Below are 21602 nucleotides of genomic sequence, written 5' to 3'. Positions count from 1 at the left end.
TAATCTTAGAAAAATTACTATATAAGTCCCGTAATTTTAATAACGTGGAGTTTATAGCCGCTCTAGACCCTAAAATAGCTAAAAAGTTACTAGATAAGTTAATTTAGCTAGGATACTAGGAAAACAAACTCGTAAAAGATATAGTGGCGGCCCTACGTAATTAGAAAGCTTACTATTAGCTAAAGAAGATTAGGAAATTACTTTATTATAATAAGTTAGAATATAGTATTATTAACGGACAGATCTACTTCCGCTAATGTCTCTTTATCCCTAACGCCCTAAACCTCTACTTAGAAGTTACCCATCGCTCTTATAGTAGCGGCCCCGCTAATTACCCTAGCCGGGTTAAGACTTTTAACCTCTTAAACTAAATATACTAGTGGCTAGGAATCTCCTAGTTTATAGCTACCTTTATTAAAGACTATACCCTATACTTTTATACTAAGACCCCCTATTTTGCCCCGCCTGGTTTCCTAAAGCTACTAGAATTACCCGCCCGCCTATAAACTAATATCTTAATTAACTATACTATAACGCTGCTAGTATACTAACGCTACGGTAAGGCATATAAATATATCCTTATTATTATAGACCGCCTAACTAAAATGCAACACCTTATTTTAGTAATAGGACTCTTAATAGAGAAGCTAGTTAATAGCTTTATTAATAATATATATAAGCTTTATAGTGTACTAAGCACAATTATCTCTAATCGCGGCATATAATTTATTAGCGACTTCTAGCAATAACTAAGTAAACGCCTTAAGACAACCTTATAACTAAGCTTAGCCTAGTACTTAAAAATAGACAGCTAAACTAAAATTATTAATACTACCGTAAATAAATACCTTTATGCTTTTATTAGCTTTATATAGGACAACTAGGTTAACTACCTACCGCTTACTAAGTTTACTATAAATAACCAAGTTAATAAGAGCATAGGCATCTCCCCGTTTTTTATAAACTATGGCTTTAACCCTCGCCTTAAAATTAAGCCTATTAGCCCCTACCTATTAACACTATTAATATAAGCAAAGAAGGAGTTCTTCCACATAGACTCTATAGCTAACCGCTTTAAGCGGATATTAACACAGCTTAAGGCCCTAGCCTAGATTTTACAGTAACGCTATAAAGATAATACTAATACCTATAGGGATAAGAGCGCGTTATTCTACGAAGGCGATATAGTTATAGTTAGCTTAAAAAATATAAAGATAAATAAACTTAAGAAGAAATAGGATAATAAATGGGATAGCCTATACCCCGTACTTGTAGTATACTAAGGAGCAGTTATAATAAACCTCCTGGACTATATCCAAGTAAATAAATCCTTTTATACATCTAAGGTCCACCTCTAGGCTGCTAAAGAGATCCCTAGCTAAGTAAATATTAATACTATAGAGCGCCGTAATATATAAGGATAAGTAGTAGAAAGAGATAATAACGGCAATATAGAAGATAAATGGGAGTTTAAGAAAATCCTTAATATACATAACAAAGACCCCTAGGGCCTAACTTATAAGATTAAATGGAAATATTATAAGGATACAACCTAGCAGCTAGAGGAAGACCTAAAGGGTTATAAATAAGCTGTATAGCGCTTTTATAAGCAACACCCTAAAAAGCTAAGACCCCTAGATTGGGCACAAGATAAGGAAAAGTTACGCTAAGGTCGCGGCTGACCACCGTATTAAAATTTGTAGTGGTTAAGATGTTATAGAACTTTAACTAGCGGTTAAAGTTGTCTAATTAGCTAAATTCTTGCTAAGAAACGCTACGTAGGTAGCGGTATAGAGTTCTACTAACCTTACTTACTAAACTAACTAATTAGGATTTTCCATGTCCGGCATAGAAAATCGCTATTAGCTTAGTTAAGGACGGTAAGCGGAACTAATATCTTTACGGTAAAAAATAGGCAAACCTATACACTGCCTATTTTTAAGTTATCTATTTAGTTTAGGGACCAAACCATTTGGGGGAAAGGAGTACTGTTACGGCACTAACCTAACGCATACTGTTTTATACTATCTCGTACTATTTCCTACTATTAGCTAGCCCATCACTAGTGACTTAGCGGCTAGCCCTACTATTTATATACAATACCCCCTTTCCACCTTCTTCCCCTCTTTATACTATAACGTAGTTATTTAGTTTACTTCATTGCAGCACTGTGACATAGAGGCGGCAGTTAATAGTTATACTACGGTCCTAAGAGTCAGAGTTTGTGACGTTAAATACGTTTAACGAGATCCTATAGCAGAGCTGTCCTGAAGAGCGACTTAGCTCTAAAACCTTCCTTTTAGAGGCGATTAGGGCGGGTTTTTTATGGGATATTAGTTAGAGCTTTGTTCTTATAAATAGTGCTTACTAAATAAAGGGCTAGAACTAGATAAGGAGGGCCGTAATTAATAGCTTAAGGTTAGGCGCGATAAATAGTTGCCAATATTAGCTATTTGTAAATTATTTTAGGGTATAGGTAAGGGGACGAGATAGTATTTTAAGATATAGTTCTTACTTCCGCACTTAAAGCAGAGGCCTAGCTTAATACGTCTTTCTTATTTAAGAGATTTTAGTAGGGCGTACTTTAGGGTTCTAGTATTAATATCTATAGCGTTAGGGTACTTAGGCTAAGATAATAACTTAGTAAACATTTATAGGGTTATCGTATTATATTAAGGAGCGTATTTCGGTATTAGGCGTAGTATATTATTATACCGTTTATTATAACGTTTATATAGGCATTAAGGGCTCCTAGTAGGTCTACGCCTATTAGGGAGGTTTTTAGTTTAGGGCTTAGAAACTTAATAAGGCTATTAATTAGTGCGGAGTTATTCTAGCTTGTTTCCCTTATATAATAGTTAAATTTAAAGAAGTATACTAGGAAACTCTTTGTTTCTTAAGCTATATAGTTTATCTTTCTCTAAGTAGTAGCTTAGCGGTTTAGGTTACTATATATAGCTTTAAGAAGTATAACTAGGCTTTATACAAAGTTCGGCTAAAAAGGTTTAATAAAGTTAGCTACCTTTTCTTTTAGTTAACTTAGGGCGTAATAGAGTTAGTTAGCTTTAGTTAGGTAGCAGTTAGCGTTACTAGTTAGCTTATTTTTAAGCTAGCTTAGAAATAATTAGAGCTTTTATTATTAATTAGTAAATACTAAGGGATTTAGTAGTTATTTAAATCGTTATAGTAGAGTAATCTGCTTAGGGTAAGAGACTACTATAGGTTTAGGGCTTACGTTCCGCGTATTTATCTCTAAAGATAGTATTTAGTCCTAAGGTCCTAGCGTAGGTATCTTAAGGGTACGGATTTCTTCTTAGAAGTTCTTAATTAATTACTAGTATTGTATTTCTTATTCGGCTTATTATTAATTTAAAACGGCTTAGTTTTATATAAGGGCGTCTATAAAAGACTTCTATATCTCTACTAATTGTTCTTAGAGTGCGGATATAATGCTAGCGGCCGTTATAGGAGTTTTGAGTTTATTTTACATATTAATAGTAATATAGGTAGTTAACGTAATATAGTATTACGGAGTAAGTATAAGCGGCAATAATATATAGCAAGGTAGATATTATTAAGCTATATATATAAACTATATAAGGAGGTTAAGACGTTACGTAAGGAAAGAAGGTAAGAAAATAGGAAAAATAGGTATATATTATAAACTTAGTTACTTAGTTAATACATATATAGAGTAGAGTAGGATTTAGGTAGTAGTCCTAACAGAACTTAGTAAAACTTAGTAGAGCTTAGTAAAATATAGCAAAATACGGTAGGTTGCCGTTAGATTGCCGCAGATTACTATTAAATTGCTATCTTATGGTCAGTCTCTAGTTGCTAAGTCGGTAAAAATAGGTAGACGTGTATAATATGTTATAGGGGTGTCCCGTAACAGCTTAATAGCTTAGATTCTGCTATAGTAATAGCTCTAGGCGTAATTTTATAGACGTGCCTTTACCTAATATAAGAGTAGGACTTTTAGACTATAGGGCAACCGGTAAAGAAGATAGGATCTTAATAGATTTCTTAGCGTCCTTAACAACCCTCCTCTTTTTTTCTAACTTTGTTAACGCCTTATAGTTAATCTTAACTTTAAATATTGCTATTAAGGTTATACACCTACTGGATATTAACGACTTTAAGTAAGCAATCGCTCTATTTAATAGAGAAGTCGTTAATAGAGCAGTTAGCTTATCCACCGCGGCTAGAAATATACTATATAACTATAAAACGTTTAACTTAGGTATAGATCTTACCACCAAGTTAACAGTTAATCTTATTTATAATGGCGTCTTTAATAAGGCTTAGGTTATATAACTGCCGTTTCTGCTTAATTAAGTAGTCTATAGTAACCTTAGAACTATTAATATAGAGCCTAAACTAACCGTAGATAGGATAGTTAACGGTTACCTACTTAGTTTAACGCTTAAGACCAATACATTAACTTTAAATTTAACGCCTTTAATGTAGATTTTCCGCCTACCTTTCTAATATATTTTTAATATTAAAGTCCTTGTTATCCTAATTAATAAGATCTAAGCTATAAGGGCCCTAATTAAGCCTCTCTAGATCTAACGGAACCTTTAAATTTAGGCCTTTAAGTCTTTTAATATTATGCTCCTATTTAGCTTAAAGCTTATCCCTCTTATATTTCTTCCTCGCCTTAGCCTCATTCTTAGTTTTATTATAATAGTGCTTGTAATAACTATAACTCTCTAATACCTAATACGGTATAGCCTCCTTAACTTTCTTAAATGCCTTATCCTAAAACCGTATATACTGGCCGCGGTCTATAGGCGGCTTTATATAAGTTATCCGAGTTACCTTTATTAGTTTAGCGTGCTAGCTAGGCTTAGGCGGCCCTAGAGGAGGAGTAGACGGCTTTCTACGTTTATTTGCAGTAAAAGCCTTAGGAGTAACACTAGCAGTATATAGATAAGCGCGGGTATTGCTAATAGAGCGAGTACTACTAGCTGGAGGAGCTGCTGATGGCGTTAACGTTACTAGCATTAATTTTAAGGCCTGCTTCGTGGCCTTCTTTGTGGCCTTCTTTATGGGTACTATAACACTAGGAAACGTGTTAAGATAGGGTAAATAGTAGGGCGACGTCGGCTTTAACTTACTAACTGATAATGGACGTTATGTCGACAATAAGGCGCGTTAAACGTGGAAATGGGCTATCTTACGGTTCTACACGTTGGGTTGGGTGCAAAAATCGGGGATCTGCATGCTAAGGATTCTAATTCATTTCGTAACAGACTAATTCAGTCCGCCATAGTATATCGAAAATACTACTCGACCACGGCATCTATATCCGGCGTCCCCCCTTCCTCCCGTACGGCATACGATTGCAACATACGGCACCTATACGGCACGGCGACCGAACAAACTGTATACGCCCCGGGAAGCCTATAATGAGCCTCTCATTCCCTACCTTACCCGACAGCCTGGACTTACCGCGCGGTATTTCGTCTTCCTCTACACCTTTGGCTGGGGGTATGCATAGGGGACCTAGGTTGGGGCCCTAGGACAAGACACCTAGATCTAGATCTACAAATTTGTCCCGCTGTTCCTTTGGGGTAGAAATTATGCTGCAAGCAGGAGGACCGCAGGCGTATACACACATATATACACAGGGCATTCAAATGAGAGCAAGGGCAGGAGTACATTAATTCCACGGCAATTACAATCTCAACAGGAAGTATGGTACGAGCGGCAGATAGGGCAAGATAGGCAATCAGGACACTCCCGTACGGGAGTCTCAGAGCAGCGACCTAACGGTATTTTTCCTCCCGTTGATGTAGTACGGGCGTGCTACCTAGAGGGGTACACTCTGTATTACCACTCACGTCTCCCTTGGAGGTTTTTTGTACCTATATTACGGCAGTAGTCTGCATGGACCTTAATTGGGACCGCATCAGACGTTAAACAGAATCAATAATAATTTTACTTCTATTTTCACCAACTAAAAGTAGATAAAGCTTAATACGCCTAAGCCTACAGTCTTTACTCATCTATATTACCCTGTACGCGAATGCAAAGACTAGACTGTCTATGGATATGCTTGCGAGAGGACGGGCGCTAGAACGGATACTAGAACGGACGCTGGAAGTTAAGAAGAAGCTGTATAAGCTTTAAGAGAGATAAACTTACTTATTCTAGATATATAAAAGAGACGCCATTAGATTAAGAATAAGAATCTCTATATTTATATAGTAGAAAGCATTTTAATTACCTAAGCTATTATAGAGTTAAAAGCTTATCAGTCTGAAGGTAGATTCTAGTTATAGGAGGTGGATGTTAAAATAAACGAATAAATCAAGGTGCGTTTTATATTAACCCTTGAAACAGGTTCATACAAAAACAACAATCCTCATCAGTCATTAATCCTCCAACCACGCCCCCAATGCATCCCCTTCACCAATGTGTCCCACGACCCACCCTCCAAAACAAGAACACCATCCCAATCCGAACTAACAAATCGGCTAAATATCCAGCTCACTCTCCAACAGCTTGTCGACAACACTATCTTCTCCCCCCAACTCCGTCTTCTCCATCACCGTGCTCAATTCTTCATCCTCCTCGCTCCCCCCCAACGGCATCACCGTCCCCTCCGCCTGCGCCTCACCAAGCATCGTCTCCTCTGCTTCTTCCTCCCCTTTCCCAATCACGGTCTCATCTTCTACCGTCTGAATGACGATCTCGACGTCCCCGAGGCGCTTGGTGAGAGTGACCTCAAGTTTTGAGAGAACGTTGCGAGATGTAGCATCTGGTGCTAGTTTGGTTTCAAGAGCTTCAGTTACGAGCGCATGGAGAGCTTGAAGAGGCTCTTGGTTGGAAGGCTGAGGGTTTGTGGATGAGATGGGCGAGATGTACACTTTAGCGAGGAGGGTAAGCAGGGGTTTGCGTTCATCTTCTGTGACTGTCATTAGCATATATTTTACTCAATTTCCAAAACGCCAAGAATACAAGAATATTGCAAAAATAAGGGGCCAGAGGGAGAAGGGAGATATGGAGAGGGGAAATACTTACTACTACATCCACTCGTCAAAACCCGTTCTAAGATCTCTGTCGCAAGGAGGATATGAGGTTCTTCCGCTTCAATACTGGCTTTATGGGAACTTGAGCCAGCATTAATTGCTAGCTCCCCACCAACGACCTTTCGTCCATCGGTCCACTCCCCAAACATCCCCGCCACAATGCTCCACCCTACCATCTCTTCCTCTTCTTCCTCCAGCTCCTCTCGCATGAGAACTAGCTTACTCATCACACCAACCGCAATCTGCGCCATCAGGATCGCATGAGAGAGTCCACTATGGCAGAAAACGGGCAGGAAATAGCTCAGAGCTTGACGAAGAGCTGGGTTAGGTGCCGTAGCGGGGTTGAAGTATGCAAGGGTGAGCGCCTTTAGAAGGTCCTGAGCGGAGGTGGCTGGGAGGAGGGAAAGGAGGAGCAACTTGCTGGTGGCAACGCAGGCTGTTACTGGGAGAGAAGGAGATGGGGAGGATAGAGCACGGAGAAAGGTTTTGGTTAAGGGTTTCAATAGAGGATTGACAGCCTGTGCAGGGATTTCGGTGGAAGAGGCATCGACTCCTGTGGAGGCAAGTTGTGGTGGCGGTGGTGCTATGAGAGAAGGATGTGTTATTAGAATGTCGGTGATGATTTGGATTGAGATGGTTTGGAGAGCTTCGTGGCCTTTGGTGAAGCAGTGGAGGAAGAGAGTAAGATTTTCTGAAGCGAGATTCTAACAGAAGAAGCATTAGTATGAAGCAATAAACCTGAATTTGGATATGGCAAGTATAGAAAGCACAAGAACATACCTTGCTAAGGAGACAGCACAACCCTAGGCATAGCAATCCCCGCTCTCGAATTGGCGCTTCCTGGCTTCGTACAGCTGGAACGACCAGGTTGTTCAACATGGTTACCAATACACTGTTTTGTTCAAGGTCGCATTGCACGTGCTGAAGCATGCACTGCGCAATGTGCAAGCATTTCATGTTGACCATGATCTCGCGGATCGCTTTATCCTCATCAATCTCGGAGTTCCCTTTACCGTCATTCTTTTCTTTCTTCTGCGTCTTTTTGGCCTTCATAGGTGTGACATCTTCACTAAGCTCGGAGCGGGCAGAATGAAAGCTTTCATCCTCATCTTGCTGCGAAGCATCCTCGCCCATGATTGTGTCGTGGACTTCGGCAACGGCTTCCAGCACAATGCCGCAGAACTCACGCTCCCCAGCTGCATTTCCACTACAGACCGTTCGCAGGACTTTGACAACGAGTTTTGTACATTCTTCAGGAAGTTCGGGGAGCGCGAGCGCTTCTCGCATAATAGAGAACATCTGTCTGCGGCCGACTTCATCGGCGTAGTCTAGAGTCAATGCAATATGCAGCAATTGCTCAACACAAAATTCCTGTTGGACAGTATCTCCCTCGGCCTCCGCATCGCCTTGCTCTTGTATTGCAACTTTACGGACGTCTTCAATGAGGACGTTGAGATGCTTTTGTACAAAGAACGAGAATTTTGTCACTTCGGGCATCTTGTCCTCGACCATGCCCTGCAGCTTGCTGTCGCCTGCCAACCGGCAATAATCGTTGAATGTGCGCGCTACAAAAACGCTTTCAGGGGTTAGGCCGTTCCAGAAATCATCGTCAAATGTTATATATTCGCGGTAATCTGGACGCCCGTCCCAGAATTCTTTGATGGCTTCGAAAGCAATACCACCCTCGACGCCTGAGTTGACAACATCGATACGCTCAAGAAGCTCAAGAAGTGCATCGAAGCTGGGCTTGGAGACTTGCCCTGGAGGCGCATCGCCTTCTTCTGGTTGCTGCGAGCCAGCGCAATCTTCAATCCAGCGTTCACGAAAGAGGCGCGCAGTAGCTTTCCGCACATTTTCGTCGCGATCTCTTAGACCCCATCGGAGAAGCTTCTCTCTATGTGTAAGAGACAGGTGGCGGAAATCGCCTAGGGCTGGGAGGAGTCGCGAGTATAGAGCTCTTCGGGTCGCGCCGTCAAAATCTCTAGCTCTCTCGAGGAGGTAAGGGAGAGTTGCTGGTGTGAAGGGAAGATTCAAGAGCAAAGAGCGGCGGACTTCTGCGCTAGGGTCGTTCTGAAGAACATCGAGGAGTTTTTCAAGGATGCCGCCAGCAACACCGTCGTCACTGTCTTCATCTTCTTCGCCTTCTGCTCCTTCATCTGCAAGTCTGCCCAAGCCAAGCACAGCCTGCACTCGCACCGCTGCTTCCTTGTCCCTAAGACGTTTTAGTAATCCGAGGCGTATTAGTTGAAATAGCTCATCATCAATGGAATCGAGAGTATTAACGATATGAGCGATAATCTGTGTAGATCGGAATCGCACGGTCTTGTCTTTTGCAGTGAGTAATGGGAGAACAAGAGATAGGATGTGGGATGTGAGGCGACTGCTTGGGGTCTCAGGAAATGCATCGGTCGTGTCTGCATCTTCTGGTAGCGCTATAGCATTATCTACACGGTATTAGCCCAAACATTCAACCAACCTTGCATCTTGCGGTAGGTGAGACTAGAGCTCGTTCATACCCTTCTCACTTGCATGTTTAAGGAATAATCCTAGAAACCGCACTATCCTGTCCCCAACCGGCTCGCTCTTTTTGACCGCGAGAACTCTAATTATACACCTTCCAAACTCCTCGTTGAACTCTGGCTCTCCAAAATCCTCGTATTTCTGCTGCTTCCGCGGCTTCGTTGGTTCATAACAACACGCTTCTTGGACCTTGCGAAGGTTGATTACGAGTTTTCGCTGAGTGGCAGTGCTTCTCTGAGCGTCTCCAAAAACGCTGCATATCTGGGTACGTAGAGAGGTGGTTGGTCCTTCATCCGGTATCTCGACGGCGAACGCGGAGGTGCGTGTTGATGCCGATGCGCGCGATTTGAGGGTTTGGGTGGATGATTTGCGCGAAATCGTGGAGGCAGACGACCTCGCGGATCGAGCCGACGCCCGGCCTGGCATTTTGATGTTTCTTTTCTGTTTAGTTGTGGGATTCCAAGTGTTGATTCTGCAACTGCGGAGTTATGGTTCTGTTTACAAATTGCGTGTAAACAATTCGGTATTTAGGGATTTTCCATCCCCGCGATGCCAAGACATTGAATTGCGCCATTTCAAATCTCGAACGTCAGACCTCGGGCGTTTCCTCAGACTTTTTTGGGGTACATCATGTTCAGGACGGGTGTGCGGCGGCTCGCCGCAGCTGCCTGGCGGGCTACTGAGAGCCTTTCAAAAATTGAGGCAGGGTATCAACATGGTATTGAAGTCTCTAAAGCCCAGGGAATTGCGAAGCGGGGACTCGTTGACGGTAGGGTATTCGATGTGTTCTGTCACTCCAATTGGTTAACAAGGCTGCACGCAGCGATTGGAAAAACCCCAATGATTCGATTGAACAAGCTCTCCGAAGAAACCGGCTGCGAGGTCCTGGGAAAAGCCGAATTCCAGAATCCCGGAGGATCCGTCAAGGACCGCGCCGCTCTCTATGTGATTGAAAATGCCGAAAAGCTAGGCCTGCTCAAGCTGGGTGGCACCATTGTTGAGGGTACAGCTGGAAATACTGGTATTGGCCTCGCTCATGTCTGTCGTTCGAAAGGATACAAGCTGGTTATCTACATGCCGAATACACAATCACAGGGGAAAATCGATCTGTTAAGGCTTCTTGGCGCCGAAGTGTATCCTGTACCCGCTGTAGCATTCGAGAACCCACAGAACTACAACCACCAAGCGAAGCGGCATGCTGAGAATATGGACAACGCCGTATGGACGAACCAATTCGATAACGTCGCTAACCGACAGGCACATATCGAGACCACTGGGCCTGAAATATGGTGTCAAACTGGTGGGAAGATCGATGCATTTACATGTGCTACAGGCACAGGAGGGTCACTGGCGGGCGTAACAAGATACTTAAAGACTAAATCAGATGGAAGAGTCAAATCATTCCTGGCAGATCCACCGGGATCTGTGCTTCATTCATACATCACGAGCGGGGGCAAGCTTGTAGAAAGGACTGGCTCATCAATCACCGAAGGTATTGGACAAGGGCGTGTCACGGACAATCTCAAGCCAGACATTGATCTCCTCGACGGAGCCTTACATATCAGCGACGAAAAGACCATCGAGATGGTTTACAGGTGCCTTGATGAGGAGGGCTTATATCTTGGCGCAAGCTCATGCTTAAATGTTGTTGCCGCAAAGGAGGTTGCCGAAAAGCTAGGAAAGGGCCACACGGTAGTAACGCTTCTTTGCGATGGCGCATACCGGTATGCGGATAGGCTATTCTCTAGGAAGTGGTTGGATGAGAAGAAGCTACTCGGAGCAATACCGAAGCATCTGGAGAAATATATTGTATTACCATAACGCTAAGGAAGTTAATCAAAGTAACACTTCAAAAGCTCTTTTCCGTCTACGTTAGACTTTCGCTAAGCTTCTGCCCAAAATTTAATATATGCAAAGCTAGACAGCTTAGTTTGTCAGAGCGTCAATAATAGGGTCCTCTCGCTCGCTGAATTTTCTGATCCTCTCTGCCCACACAGGCAACAGAAACAGTGTGAGTCATAGGGTAATAGGCAGTAGGGTGGTAAGTCATAAGGTAATAGGCAACTGGAACAGGAACAGGGTAATCGGCAAAATCCGACCTGGATCGACATTTTATTTCTTCTCTCAAAAGGTAACTTTGGCGCGTTGGGCGATAACACTCGGTGCCTCGTTGGTTCCCCTCGTGCATGTCTGCGACGCGGATTTACAGTTTATACTTCCTGGGCCCAGCTGTGTCTTTATCGGAGACTACTTTTAGTAGGTGGCTAGGCTGTGCCTGCCTATTTGCAGCGCTAATAATGGAAGATAAGTTATTGTAAGATCAACTAGTCGCAGAGACTCAGAAGACTTAGCGTCTAACCTTTGCTGCCCTCTAGCCGCCGGCCTTGTCCGATCTATGGAATTACATACTCCTAGATATTAACTCCGGGCAACAGGCGTCTGTAATGGCGAATCAGCGGTCAGGAAGCCCATTAATGTGCAAAGATGCTAGACAATAAGGGTCTTATAGTTCTCGGGTTGCGATGTATTGATGGCACAACATGTATGCTCCTAGAAAAAAATTATAAAACATAAAGTTAAAGTTTACTATAAAGTTCACTGTAAAGTTTACTGTAAAGTTTACTATAAAACTTACTATAAAAGTCTACTCTAAAATTTACTATAAGTTTACTATATAAATTTAACAAGTCCCTCTTAAGTCAGTCTATATAGTGAAGCTGTGTTTCTCGATTTCTCCATCCACCCCCCTAGTCTATATTTCATTCTGGTTCTTGGGAGCATTAGGTTCTCCAGAGTATTGACGGTATGTAGCACGATAAAACGTTGCCGTTCAATCTTTTAACGAGGTGTGTATAGATATATCATGGCTAGTGCTGCTAGAAAGGCTATCCAAACCCTCTTTGACGATGCTGCGAAGAACAAGTCCGCTATGAAGCGCTTGTTGAACCCGGCTATGGAAGACGCGGGGAGTCGAGTCTTCCCTGCGAGAACCGCTAAGCACGATCAGCGTTATGGAATCCGTATTGACAAGGGCGAGCCGGTTAAAGACAAGCCGAACATTATTCGCCTCCACTTGCAGATTAACTCGAACGCGAAAAGCAAGACACTTCGAGACTTGGTAAAGGAAGATTCCCATAAGGTTTTCTCAGTGGCAGATGTTGACACGACGCAAGAGGTGACAGAAGAAAATCTAAACAAGGTCAAGGAACAGTTCCTGAGGAACGTCAAAGTCTAGCGTGACGGGAGGCGTGACCGTCCTCGTTTCAGAGTTAGTTGTGTTAGAGATGAGAATGCTCGCGAATGTAGCCTGGTACCGTAACGCTTCGTCAGTCGCCCCGTAAGGTGGGCGCAATCTCAAATTTAATCTCCAGTTGCCCTCCATGAAGAGGTTCTCAGCCTTTGTTGTGCGCTGAAATGGGGCATTACCAGCTCTTTTAGCACTCCCCGCTACCGCTCGCGTGATCCTGCCTACGTGACTCTCCCCTTTTCTAAGATATAGCCAGATTTTATGTCGTTCTAGCTATATAGAGCTGACTAACCTTAGTTTGCTAGAAGTCTCTTTCTACTTTAGTATTTGTAACTATATACCAGAATTAGAGGCGACCCGTAAGAGGTCTTTCGTGGATGCTAACTTTGAACCGCTTTCCTCGTCGCCCTGGATTAGGTAGCTAGTTCTATAGGTTCTTCCGTTGCGCTTGCGGGCGTTGGCATAGGAAGCGATACAGTATACGTTAATAATTTGGCAAGATAATAGTTAAAGGATATAACTATGGATATCGGAAACACGTGCTCATGTTCCTATTATACTGCTGCTACTGCCTAGAAAGCTGTAAGCACCTATTAACGCCTATGTAGTATTATTAGCACGAATAAAGGCTCTAAATATGGCCACCCACCTGAGGTCTAGGATAACGCGTAAGTTTAACCCGTCCCTGAGTTTTACGAGCCGTTGCTCCAAGCTTTCAGGGAACTAACGAGCATACCAATGCTCGACAATTCCAATGCTCAAGAGTCAACGTGCGATGAATGACATGCTTCCTACCACTATAGCAGCGCGGCCCGTTAATTTCCCATGTCCGTTGGTTCCCATGCCCGATACTTCCAATGTTTGCATGCTGGGCTTCATCCCATGGTCGGCTTCATCCCACGTTCAGCTTCCTCGTACGATCAGTGAGAGTCAGCGGGACAGTTAGTTGTAGAATAAAAACTGTTATAAAACAAAAGTATTATAGAATGAAGAGCATTATAGAATAAAAGGTGTTGAAGGAAGGGGGCGATTATATAAAGGATGACGTAGGAACAGGGACAATGTTGGAGCCAAGATTGACGTTGTGTAAGGTTTCGCGCGTATATTTATCAACAGCGGATGTTCGAGGATGAGAGGAATCTCAAGTACAAGTCATGGTCCATTCTAGATACAAGACGTAGCGCGAGATTAGCAGCCCCTTGACCGCGAAAGCCTTGGCTAGGGCTCGAGCTAATCCTAAATTGGTAACCTGATTCTAGGAAGCTACTAGGTATCAGCCGTAAGCCTCGTAGACGCATTAACTATTTTGAAGATAACATTGCTATGCTATGCGCGGGAAGGACATACTTCTCTCTCTTCTTAGGTAGAGAGTTTGATAATTACACTCCTTTATTCGTTATTATGAGCCTACCGCCGAGTAGTCGAGTAGTCGACATAGGCCACCAACCAACTTAGGGCGTGTTCGGTTGCAATCTGGAGCTTTTTTAATTTAACGTTGATCTGTCCTTTGTGGCTTATACATAAGGCTCCTGTTGCTAAGCAGGTTATGGAGCTAAAACGTTGTGTATTGCTTAGCTTCTATCCCTTACAACGTTGAAATGGGCCCTGCGGTTATCGATAAGGGACCAGCCAATTGGAGAACCCGGTTCATTGCAAGTACCCAATTAAATCCAGTAACGAATTCTCTAAGAACCCCAACGTTGTATTATCTCAGGGCCTCAGACCCTCGGTAAGGAATTAACCTCTGCACCTTTATGCAGCACTTATGCAGCGCTTATATAGCCCACGTTATGTACGAGGTTAATTCCTTATCGAGGGTCTGAGAGCAAATGGGCGTGCTTTGTAAGGGCTGTACACCAGTACCTTTTACGGTATTACTCTACCACCACAATTTAGTTTGCCCTAATACTTTAGGAGACGATTCTTAGTACTATTAAGAAGCACCTCCTAAATTATTAGAATAAACTAGATTGTGGTGGTGGAGTAATAGCTTACTTCTTACTAGGCTAGGTAGGCGTAACTAGGTCTTTAACTGCTCTAGTAATCGCATTCCACTATTATAACTTAGATTACCATAATACTTTAGGAGCTGCTTCTTAGTACCATTAAAAAACAGCTCCTAAAGTATTAGGGTAATCTAAGTTATGGTGGTAGAATGCCATCGCTAAAGCAGTTAAAGAGTTCAATGTGACCCTGTTTTAAAAATGAACTCACCCTTTTTAAGGCTGTATCTCGCCCCCTAATAGACTGGATAGATAGTTAGAACTTTAAAAATACAATGAGGGAATGGCTTGGAATTCAATTGCATCAGGAACTAAGGCCGTAGCTACTAGGTTGGCCCTGTTGTAGTTGCTTGAAGTTGGCATGCGTTGAGAATCGCGCCCGGTTTACAGCAAACGCGCGCCCATAATCTCTTAGGCGCTTCGCAGAGAAATTCAAGGGTCCGGGGGGGGGGTACGTGCCGGGTTATGCAACCGCCAATTCCTTGCAAAGCGGCTAAGGCACCTAAGATAAACGTTGTAAAAGATATAGGTGGTAGATTCATCGAGCGCCAAGCCTCATCACGTGACACTATACTTTCTTATCGACTGCAATTCGAATTTGTATACAAAGACGATATTTTAATGTAGGCTTTTATCTAGAAGCGAGTTGCAGTCGATAAGAAAACTATAATATTGTTGCGAGCTTGCTCGGCAACACCCTCCCTTAAGCTCAGTCAACGATACCGCTATATACACTGTATATAGGGGTGTGGAATTGCTTAATAAGGGTCGCTAAAGCTCACCTAAGGCGGAATACGTAGAGTTATACCCCCCCTAGTACCTATAGATAGTGCCTACTATATAAAGCCCCTTCTAAAAATTTAATAGTACCTCTTTATAGGTATTCTGTAACGAAGCCTTATAGAGAATACTATAGTAGACTTATTAATAGGCTGGGTATATAGGTAAACAGAAAAGTTAATAACGTAAATATAACTAGTGGAGTAGGTTGCCTAATAGATTAACTCTAATTATATTCTAAGATTTACTATAAAGAAGAAAACTATCTAAATAGGGACTGTAGTCCTTTAAGTATATAATACTACGCCTAAGAAATATACTAAGTACGTTAGTATATTAGTACGTTAGTATATCGCATTCCTATATTTCTATATTCCTATATTCTAAACTTATAACGTAACTAGCTATATAACCTAGCTACCCCTTATTTTATAGCTTAATTAATTCTAGTGCCTTTTATACTATCTTAACTAACCTATTTATATCTTTTCTTAGTAGTGCTACTACTACTAATATAAGGTCCGTAATACTATCCCCCTCTTTATCTTTATCCTTAAAGATATCTTATATCTTTAAGTTATCTATTAGAGGTATAGCATTCCTATTTTTAATTTAATAACCTTTATTATTTCTAATACCTCCTATTAGATCTTTATTCTCGAAATATTATAACTAACTTATTTTAGTTATTCTTTTACTTAGTAAAATTATGCTATCTTATTCTTATTATATGGAGAAGAAGTTAGTATATATTATAATTATAGCTCTATCTAGTTACTAACCTTCTTTATATACTAAGTATATGTAAGCAAATATATAATTATTTTATAATTGTAATAGAACCTTATAGCAGGAACTACAATGGGTTCTGTTAATAGGCTAGGTATATAGGTAAAGCAAGAAGTTAATAACGTAATAATAACTAGTGGAGTAGTTGCCTAACAGATTAACTCTAATTATATTCTAAGAATCACTATAAGGAAGGAACTATTTAGGTAGGGATTATAGTCCTTTAAATATACAACCGTACGCCTAAGAATTCCTTCTTATACGTAATATACGTGTTATACGTATTATACGTAGCCGTATAATGCGTATACTACGTATACTATGTATAATATTATATAACCTACTTACCATTTCTTGTTATATAGTTCTATCGGTTCTATTCTAGACCGTACTTATATTAACTAACTAGCTTCTTCCAACTCCTCTCTAAGTAGTTATAATATCGTATTTAAAGCGTTTATAACACTATCTCCCTCCTCTTTATCTTTATCCTTAAAGATTCCTAACATCTCTAAGTTGTTTATTAGAGGTGTAATGTCCGTCTAATTAATTTAGTTAATATTATTACTTATTATACCTAAAGCATCTCCTTCTTTATAAGCGCAATATTATACCCGTACTATTGCTGCTATATTATTGCTTGGTAAAATTATACTATTTCTATATTCTTATTATTTTAAAGCGGGGTTAGTATACGTTGCAATAGTAAGCCTATCCTCTCGGTAACCCTCTTTATATTTAGAGTGCACTAAAGTAAATATTTAATTGTTTTGCGATGTTCGCTCTATTTCTAACGCTAAGTATACGCGTCCTATAACTCTTAATAGTCTCTAAGTTCCCTAAGTAATTTGTTATAGGGTCTTATGTTTAATCTGCTGCTGTAAAGCTTAAGTTAGAGTTGGCCGCTGCTTGCGCCAAACTCTATCGTTCTGCTAAGGAGACTGCTTGCGCCCTTAAGGCCTAGCGTCGTTCCTTTAAGACTTAACAGGTTACATTCGCTCGGTTAACCCGTCTTAAAAAGGTCCGTAAGAAGGTCCGTTTTAAGGAGTAGAAACTTATAGAATAAGGTCTGTAGGAACTTGGTGACGAGAGGACTGGTCCTCCCTTAACTAAATAGGGAACAACTTCAAGTAGCTTAGTAGCTGCTCCTTTTGGGTCCCCTTTAAGTAACTTATTTTTTTTATAATCCTTTTTTATTAATATTACCTAACTTAACCTCTTTTAATACTCCTATATCTTTCTTATAGCGTTTTTTAAATTTTCTAGTAGTTCCTAGGTAGTCTTACTATAGCCTATCCACTTAACCTTATACTATGTTTTATTATTAATATCCTTATAACTAATAATCTTTAAAACTTGCCATTTATCTTCTTCCTATCCTCTATACGTGTCTACTTTATAAGTTAGTGGCTTAATATTTCCTTATACTAGCTCTAGTATTGCAATATATTATATAGAATAGATCTTTATCTTAGCTAGTAGGTTTAACTTAAACGTAACTAGTGAAATTTTTTATATAATTTTAAAAGGTCCTAGTCTAACGTAGTCCAACTTCTTACTTAGTTATTAACTTTTAAAATTTTTGTATAGTAGCTATACTTTATCTCCCTCCTTAAGATCTAGTCCCTTAGATCTCTTAGCATTATAGTACCTTTTTATCCTTTACTATACTGTCTTAGCTATTTCTATAAGGTTTGCATAAAGATTTATTAAAGTCTCTATTTTCTACTTAGCTATACTACTTGTTTTCTTTACTTAATATAGTAATAACAATATTCTTAGCTTATATCCATAATTCGCCTTAAATAGTAATATACCTATTCCTTCCTGTAGTATTGCGTTATATATAAACTATATAACTAGTAATAATAATACCCAATTATTTTATGCGTAATTAATATAATGCCTTAAATACTGCTCTAGTGTCTAGTTTAATCTTTCTATTTAACTATCTATCTGCGGATAATATGTGGTAGAAGTTACTACTTAAACTCCTTACTCTGCTAAGAATACCTCCTAAAATACTATTATAAACTTTAGATCTCTGTCTAATATAATCTTGCTTAGTACTTTATATCTTATAAATACTTCTTTAATATAGATTTTAGCGATATCTTCGGCTAAGATTTCTTCTGTGCATACTATAAAGTATCCCTACTTTATAAGCTTATCTACTATTACTAAGATTGCGTTATAATCTTATCCGGTAATAGGATCTCTTAACTTTAGTAACTTAATAATAAAGTCCTATAATATGACTTCCTATAGTCTCTCTAGTATTTTAATAGGTTATAGCCCTCCGTATAGCTTATACCTTATTAGTTTATTTCTTTAGCAATCTAAATATTTCTTTATAACTTTTTTTACTAGTCTCCAGATTCTATTAATAATGTGCTTTTCTTAAAGTCTTAATACTAAGCCTGTAGCTCCGTTGTGTCCTTAAATTATTCCCTTATAAAAATCTTCTATAAAATGCTTTGCTATGCCTTTTAGGATATATATAGCTTCTCGGTTTTTATATATATCTATTTATAGGTCTTCTAGCTATACTTTTAGAATCTTTTATACCTAAAAGCTTTCTAGTATCTTATAGACTCTTTCTAACTTTTCTTCTTAAGTTACTATAATCTTTAGATAATTATATCCAATTAATCCGTCTATATCTTTTTATAGTAAAGCCCCTAATGGCTTCTTATTGTTTTATAGTTTAGCCTTTTTACTTAGAGCGTCTGCTCGTGCATTCTCTGTACCCTTAGTATACTAAATCTTAAAATAGTATTCTGTAAGCATTTCTGCCTATCTAACTTATCTCTAGTTAAGTTCCTTTATTATTAGGAATCCTATTAAGTTCTTATAATCCGTTTTAACTATAAATAGTTTCTCTATACCTTATAAGAATGCTCTCTATTCTTTAAGCGCTATAACTATACCTAATAACTCCTTATTGTAGATGTTATAGTTTAACTCTAGTGGTGTTATTTTCCAACTATAATATACTACTGGGTGCCATCCGTCTTTATATTTCTATAGAAAGCACACCCCTAGTATAAAGTCTAATATATCTGTTTCTATAACCATTTCTAACTTTAGTTAGTAGATCTTAAGAATTAGTTCCTAGGTAAATAACTCCTTAAGTTTTATAAATAACTTCTTTTACTTATTTCCTTATACCCATAGTTCCTCTTTCTTTATTAATCTCGTAAATGGCTTAGTATTTACTAACTATTACGCTATAAACCTTCTATAGTAATTGCAAAATCCTAAAAATAATCTTAATTATATAACGTTCTCTAGTTCCTGCTAATATACTATAGCCTTAATCTTCTTTAGATCTATACTAAGTTAGCCTAGTTTAATAATAAATTTAACAAAATCTATCTTTCTAGTAAAGAATTTGCATTTCTTAATTGCTACTAGCATTTATTCTTCTTATAATCTCTTTAAACCCTATTTAACGTGTTCTCTATATTCTTCCTTAGTTATTAAGTAGATAATAATATTATTAAGGTATACTATAACAAATTTATCTAAGTGTTCTCCTAATATATTATTAATACGCTTTTAGAATATTGCCAGTGCGTTTATAAGCCTAAATTATATAATTAATAGTTTATATAGTCCTTTCTTTAACCTAAAGGCCGCCTTTTATTTATCGCCTTTCTTAATCCTAATCTAATAGTACGCCTATTTCAGATCTATCTTTATAAAGATTTGCGCATTACCTATCCTATTTTAGATCTTGCTAATTAAGGGTAAAGGATACCTATCCTTTCTAGTGATGCTATTTAACTGTCTATAGTTAATGCATAGTCTTAGTTTGCCGTTTTTCTTTAGTATAAATAGTACTGGATAACCTGCTAATAATTATAATGGTCTAATATATCCCTTTTATAAATTCTCTTAAACAAACTCCTTAAGTACCTATAACTCCTTTTCTATAAGTTTATAGGTTAAAAAAAACCTTAGACTTATTCCTAGTTCTAACTCTATCTTATAATCCTATACTATATACTCTAACAGCTTTTTACTTTCTAGTAACTATAGCTTTTTGCCATACTTATAGTATCTCTTTAGTATATAACTTAGTCCTTTCTCTATTTCTTTATAGGTCGCTTTTACTTAGTACTATACTAAGCTCGGACCCCTAGAACTCGGCCACCCCCGAACTCGGCCACTTAAGCGAATCGAACCCCACCACTTTTAAAGCTATCTATACTTAATCAAATCAATCTAATATTCTACCCCTATGTGCCATTTAGTAAATCGGCCCTGGCCTTTCTATCTGACGCCTTTTAAGGCTTTGCTTTTAACTCCTTTGCCCTTATTTTAGCCTCTTTCTCCTCTACCTCCTCTATACCTTATTTAATCAATTTTATATTTATAATTTTTTTATTTAGATCTATAGCTGCCTACCTATAAAATTTTGGGCCTTTAAGGCCTTTAAGCTGCGATTCCAAGCTATATCTTTAAGCGCCTTTATATATAGCCTCTATAGTAAGCTGCTTAAGTTGTTAACTTCCTTTTTATAAAAGTAACTAAGTCTTTTAATTAAGTATATTCTCGTTATAAAGGCTATAAATTATCTACTATATATTATAAGGCCTTTTTAAAATGCCTATAATATTAAACAAATTACTATTAACTTATTTAAAGCTTAAAGCCTCTATTAAAGCCTTATTTTTAACCTATAAAGACTTAAAGCCCTTCTACGGATTCTATAGATAAATACTAAAGGTATACTACCTAAATTTAACTATTTTTGCTAAGAGGCCTTCTTTTTAAGCTTTATAGTTATACTTAGTAAAGTAATATCCTTTAATTTAAGTTATATTACTAAGAAATATAAGCTCTATAATTTAGTCCTAATATTTTAATTTTATAAAAGAAAAATATAATAGATTTAAGGGTTATTATATTAAATAAAGTAATAGAAAAATAAGTTATATACTATATTATATATATTTTAATAAAACCTTAATTATATAGTGGCTTATATAGCTATTAAAAAATAATAATTAAGCTTTATTACTAAATAATTTAGTTTTAGGTAAGAAAATATTAGTAAATTAGTTAAATATAATATAATTGTCGGAACGTTAATCATATAACGTGGTCACAAGACCACGTAGCGAGGTTAGCTAACCTGACCTTGGAGCAACCCCTTACTTCTAAACAATAATTAACTACCAACTTTAACACCACATACGTACCACTATAAGTAAT

General features: G+C 38.8%; 4 protein-coding genes across 4 annotated transcripts; 3 read left to right on the top strand and 1 right to left on the bottom strand.

Moving 5' to 3' along the window:
* Nucleotides 1-5502: 5502 nt before the first annotated feature.
* Nucleotides 5503-5938, top strand: K441DRAFT_665152 (uncharacterized protein; the record flags this gene model as incomplete). The annotated part of the gene is made up of 1 exon (XM_067649452.1): nt 5503-5938. A coding segment is annotated over one exon (187 nt), but the record flags the coding sequence as incomplete, so codon positions are not given.
* A 299-nt stretch (nt 5939-6237) lies between these two features.
* K441DRAFT_642048 (uncharacterized protein) lies at nt 6238-10039 on the bottom strand. Its single transcript, XM_067646676.1, has 4 exons — nt 9557-10039; nt 7821-9484; nt 7033-7744; nt 6238-6916 (listed from the first exon to the last, which is right to left on the bottom strand). The coding sequence occupies exons 1-4, from the start codon at nt 9984-9986 to the stop codon at nt 6486-6488; spliced, it is 3237 nt and encodes a 1078-aa protein (XP_067500638.1). The 5' UTR covers nt 9987-10039; the 3' UTR covers nt 6238-6485.
* A 151-nt stretch (nt 10040-10190) lies between these two features.
* Nucleotides 10191-11610, top strand: K441DRAFT_616703 (cysteine synthase (O-acetylserine (thiol)-lyase-like protein); the record flags this gene model as incomplete). Its single annotated transcript, XM_067645755.1, has 2 exons — nt 10191-10329; nt 10384-11610. 2 exons carry the CDS (start codon nt 10191-10193, stop codon nt 11379-11381), a joined length of 1137 nt encoding a protein of 378 aa, XP_067500637.1. The 3' UTR covers nt 11382-11610.
* Nucleotides 11611-12423: 813 nt separating this feature from the next.
* Nucleotides 12424-12795, top strand: K441DRAFT_576312 (uncharacterized protein; the record flags this gene model as incomplete). Its single annotated transcript, XM_067644196.1, has 1 exon — nt 12424-12795. One exon carries the CDS (start codon nt 12424-12426, stop codon nt 12793-12795), a length of 372 nt encoding a protein of 123 aa, XP_067500636.1.
* Nucleotides 12796-21602: the final 8807 nt, after the last annotated feature.

Source organism: Cenococcum geophilum (assembly GCF_001692895.1).
Source record: "Cenococcum geophilum 1.58 unplaced genomic scaffold K441scaffold_41, whole genome shotgun sequence".
Classification (NCBI taxonomy): Eukaryota; Fungi; Ascomycota; class Dothideomycetes; order Gloniales; family Gloniaceae; genus Cenococcum; species Cenococcum geophilum.
This window is presented reverse-complemented; position numbering and strand designations above follow the sequence as displayed.

Bases quoted from the DNA above. Each gene is read 5' to 3' on its own strand.
- K441DRAFT_642048 (XM_067646676.1), bottom strand. From the start codon at position 9,986: ATGCCAGGCCGGGCGTCGGCTCGATCCGCGAGGTCGTCTGCCTCCACG. The intron at 9,485-9,556 runs GTATGAACGAGC...AATACCGTGTAG, and splicing joins TAAACATGCAAGTGAGAAGG to ATAATGCTATAGCGCTACCA. The intron at 6,917-7,032 runs GTAAGTATTTCC...TGACAGTCACAG, and splicing joins TTTGACGAGTGGATGTAGTA to AAGATGAACGCAAACCCCTG.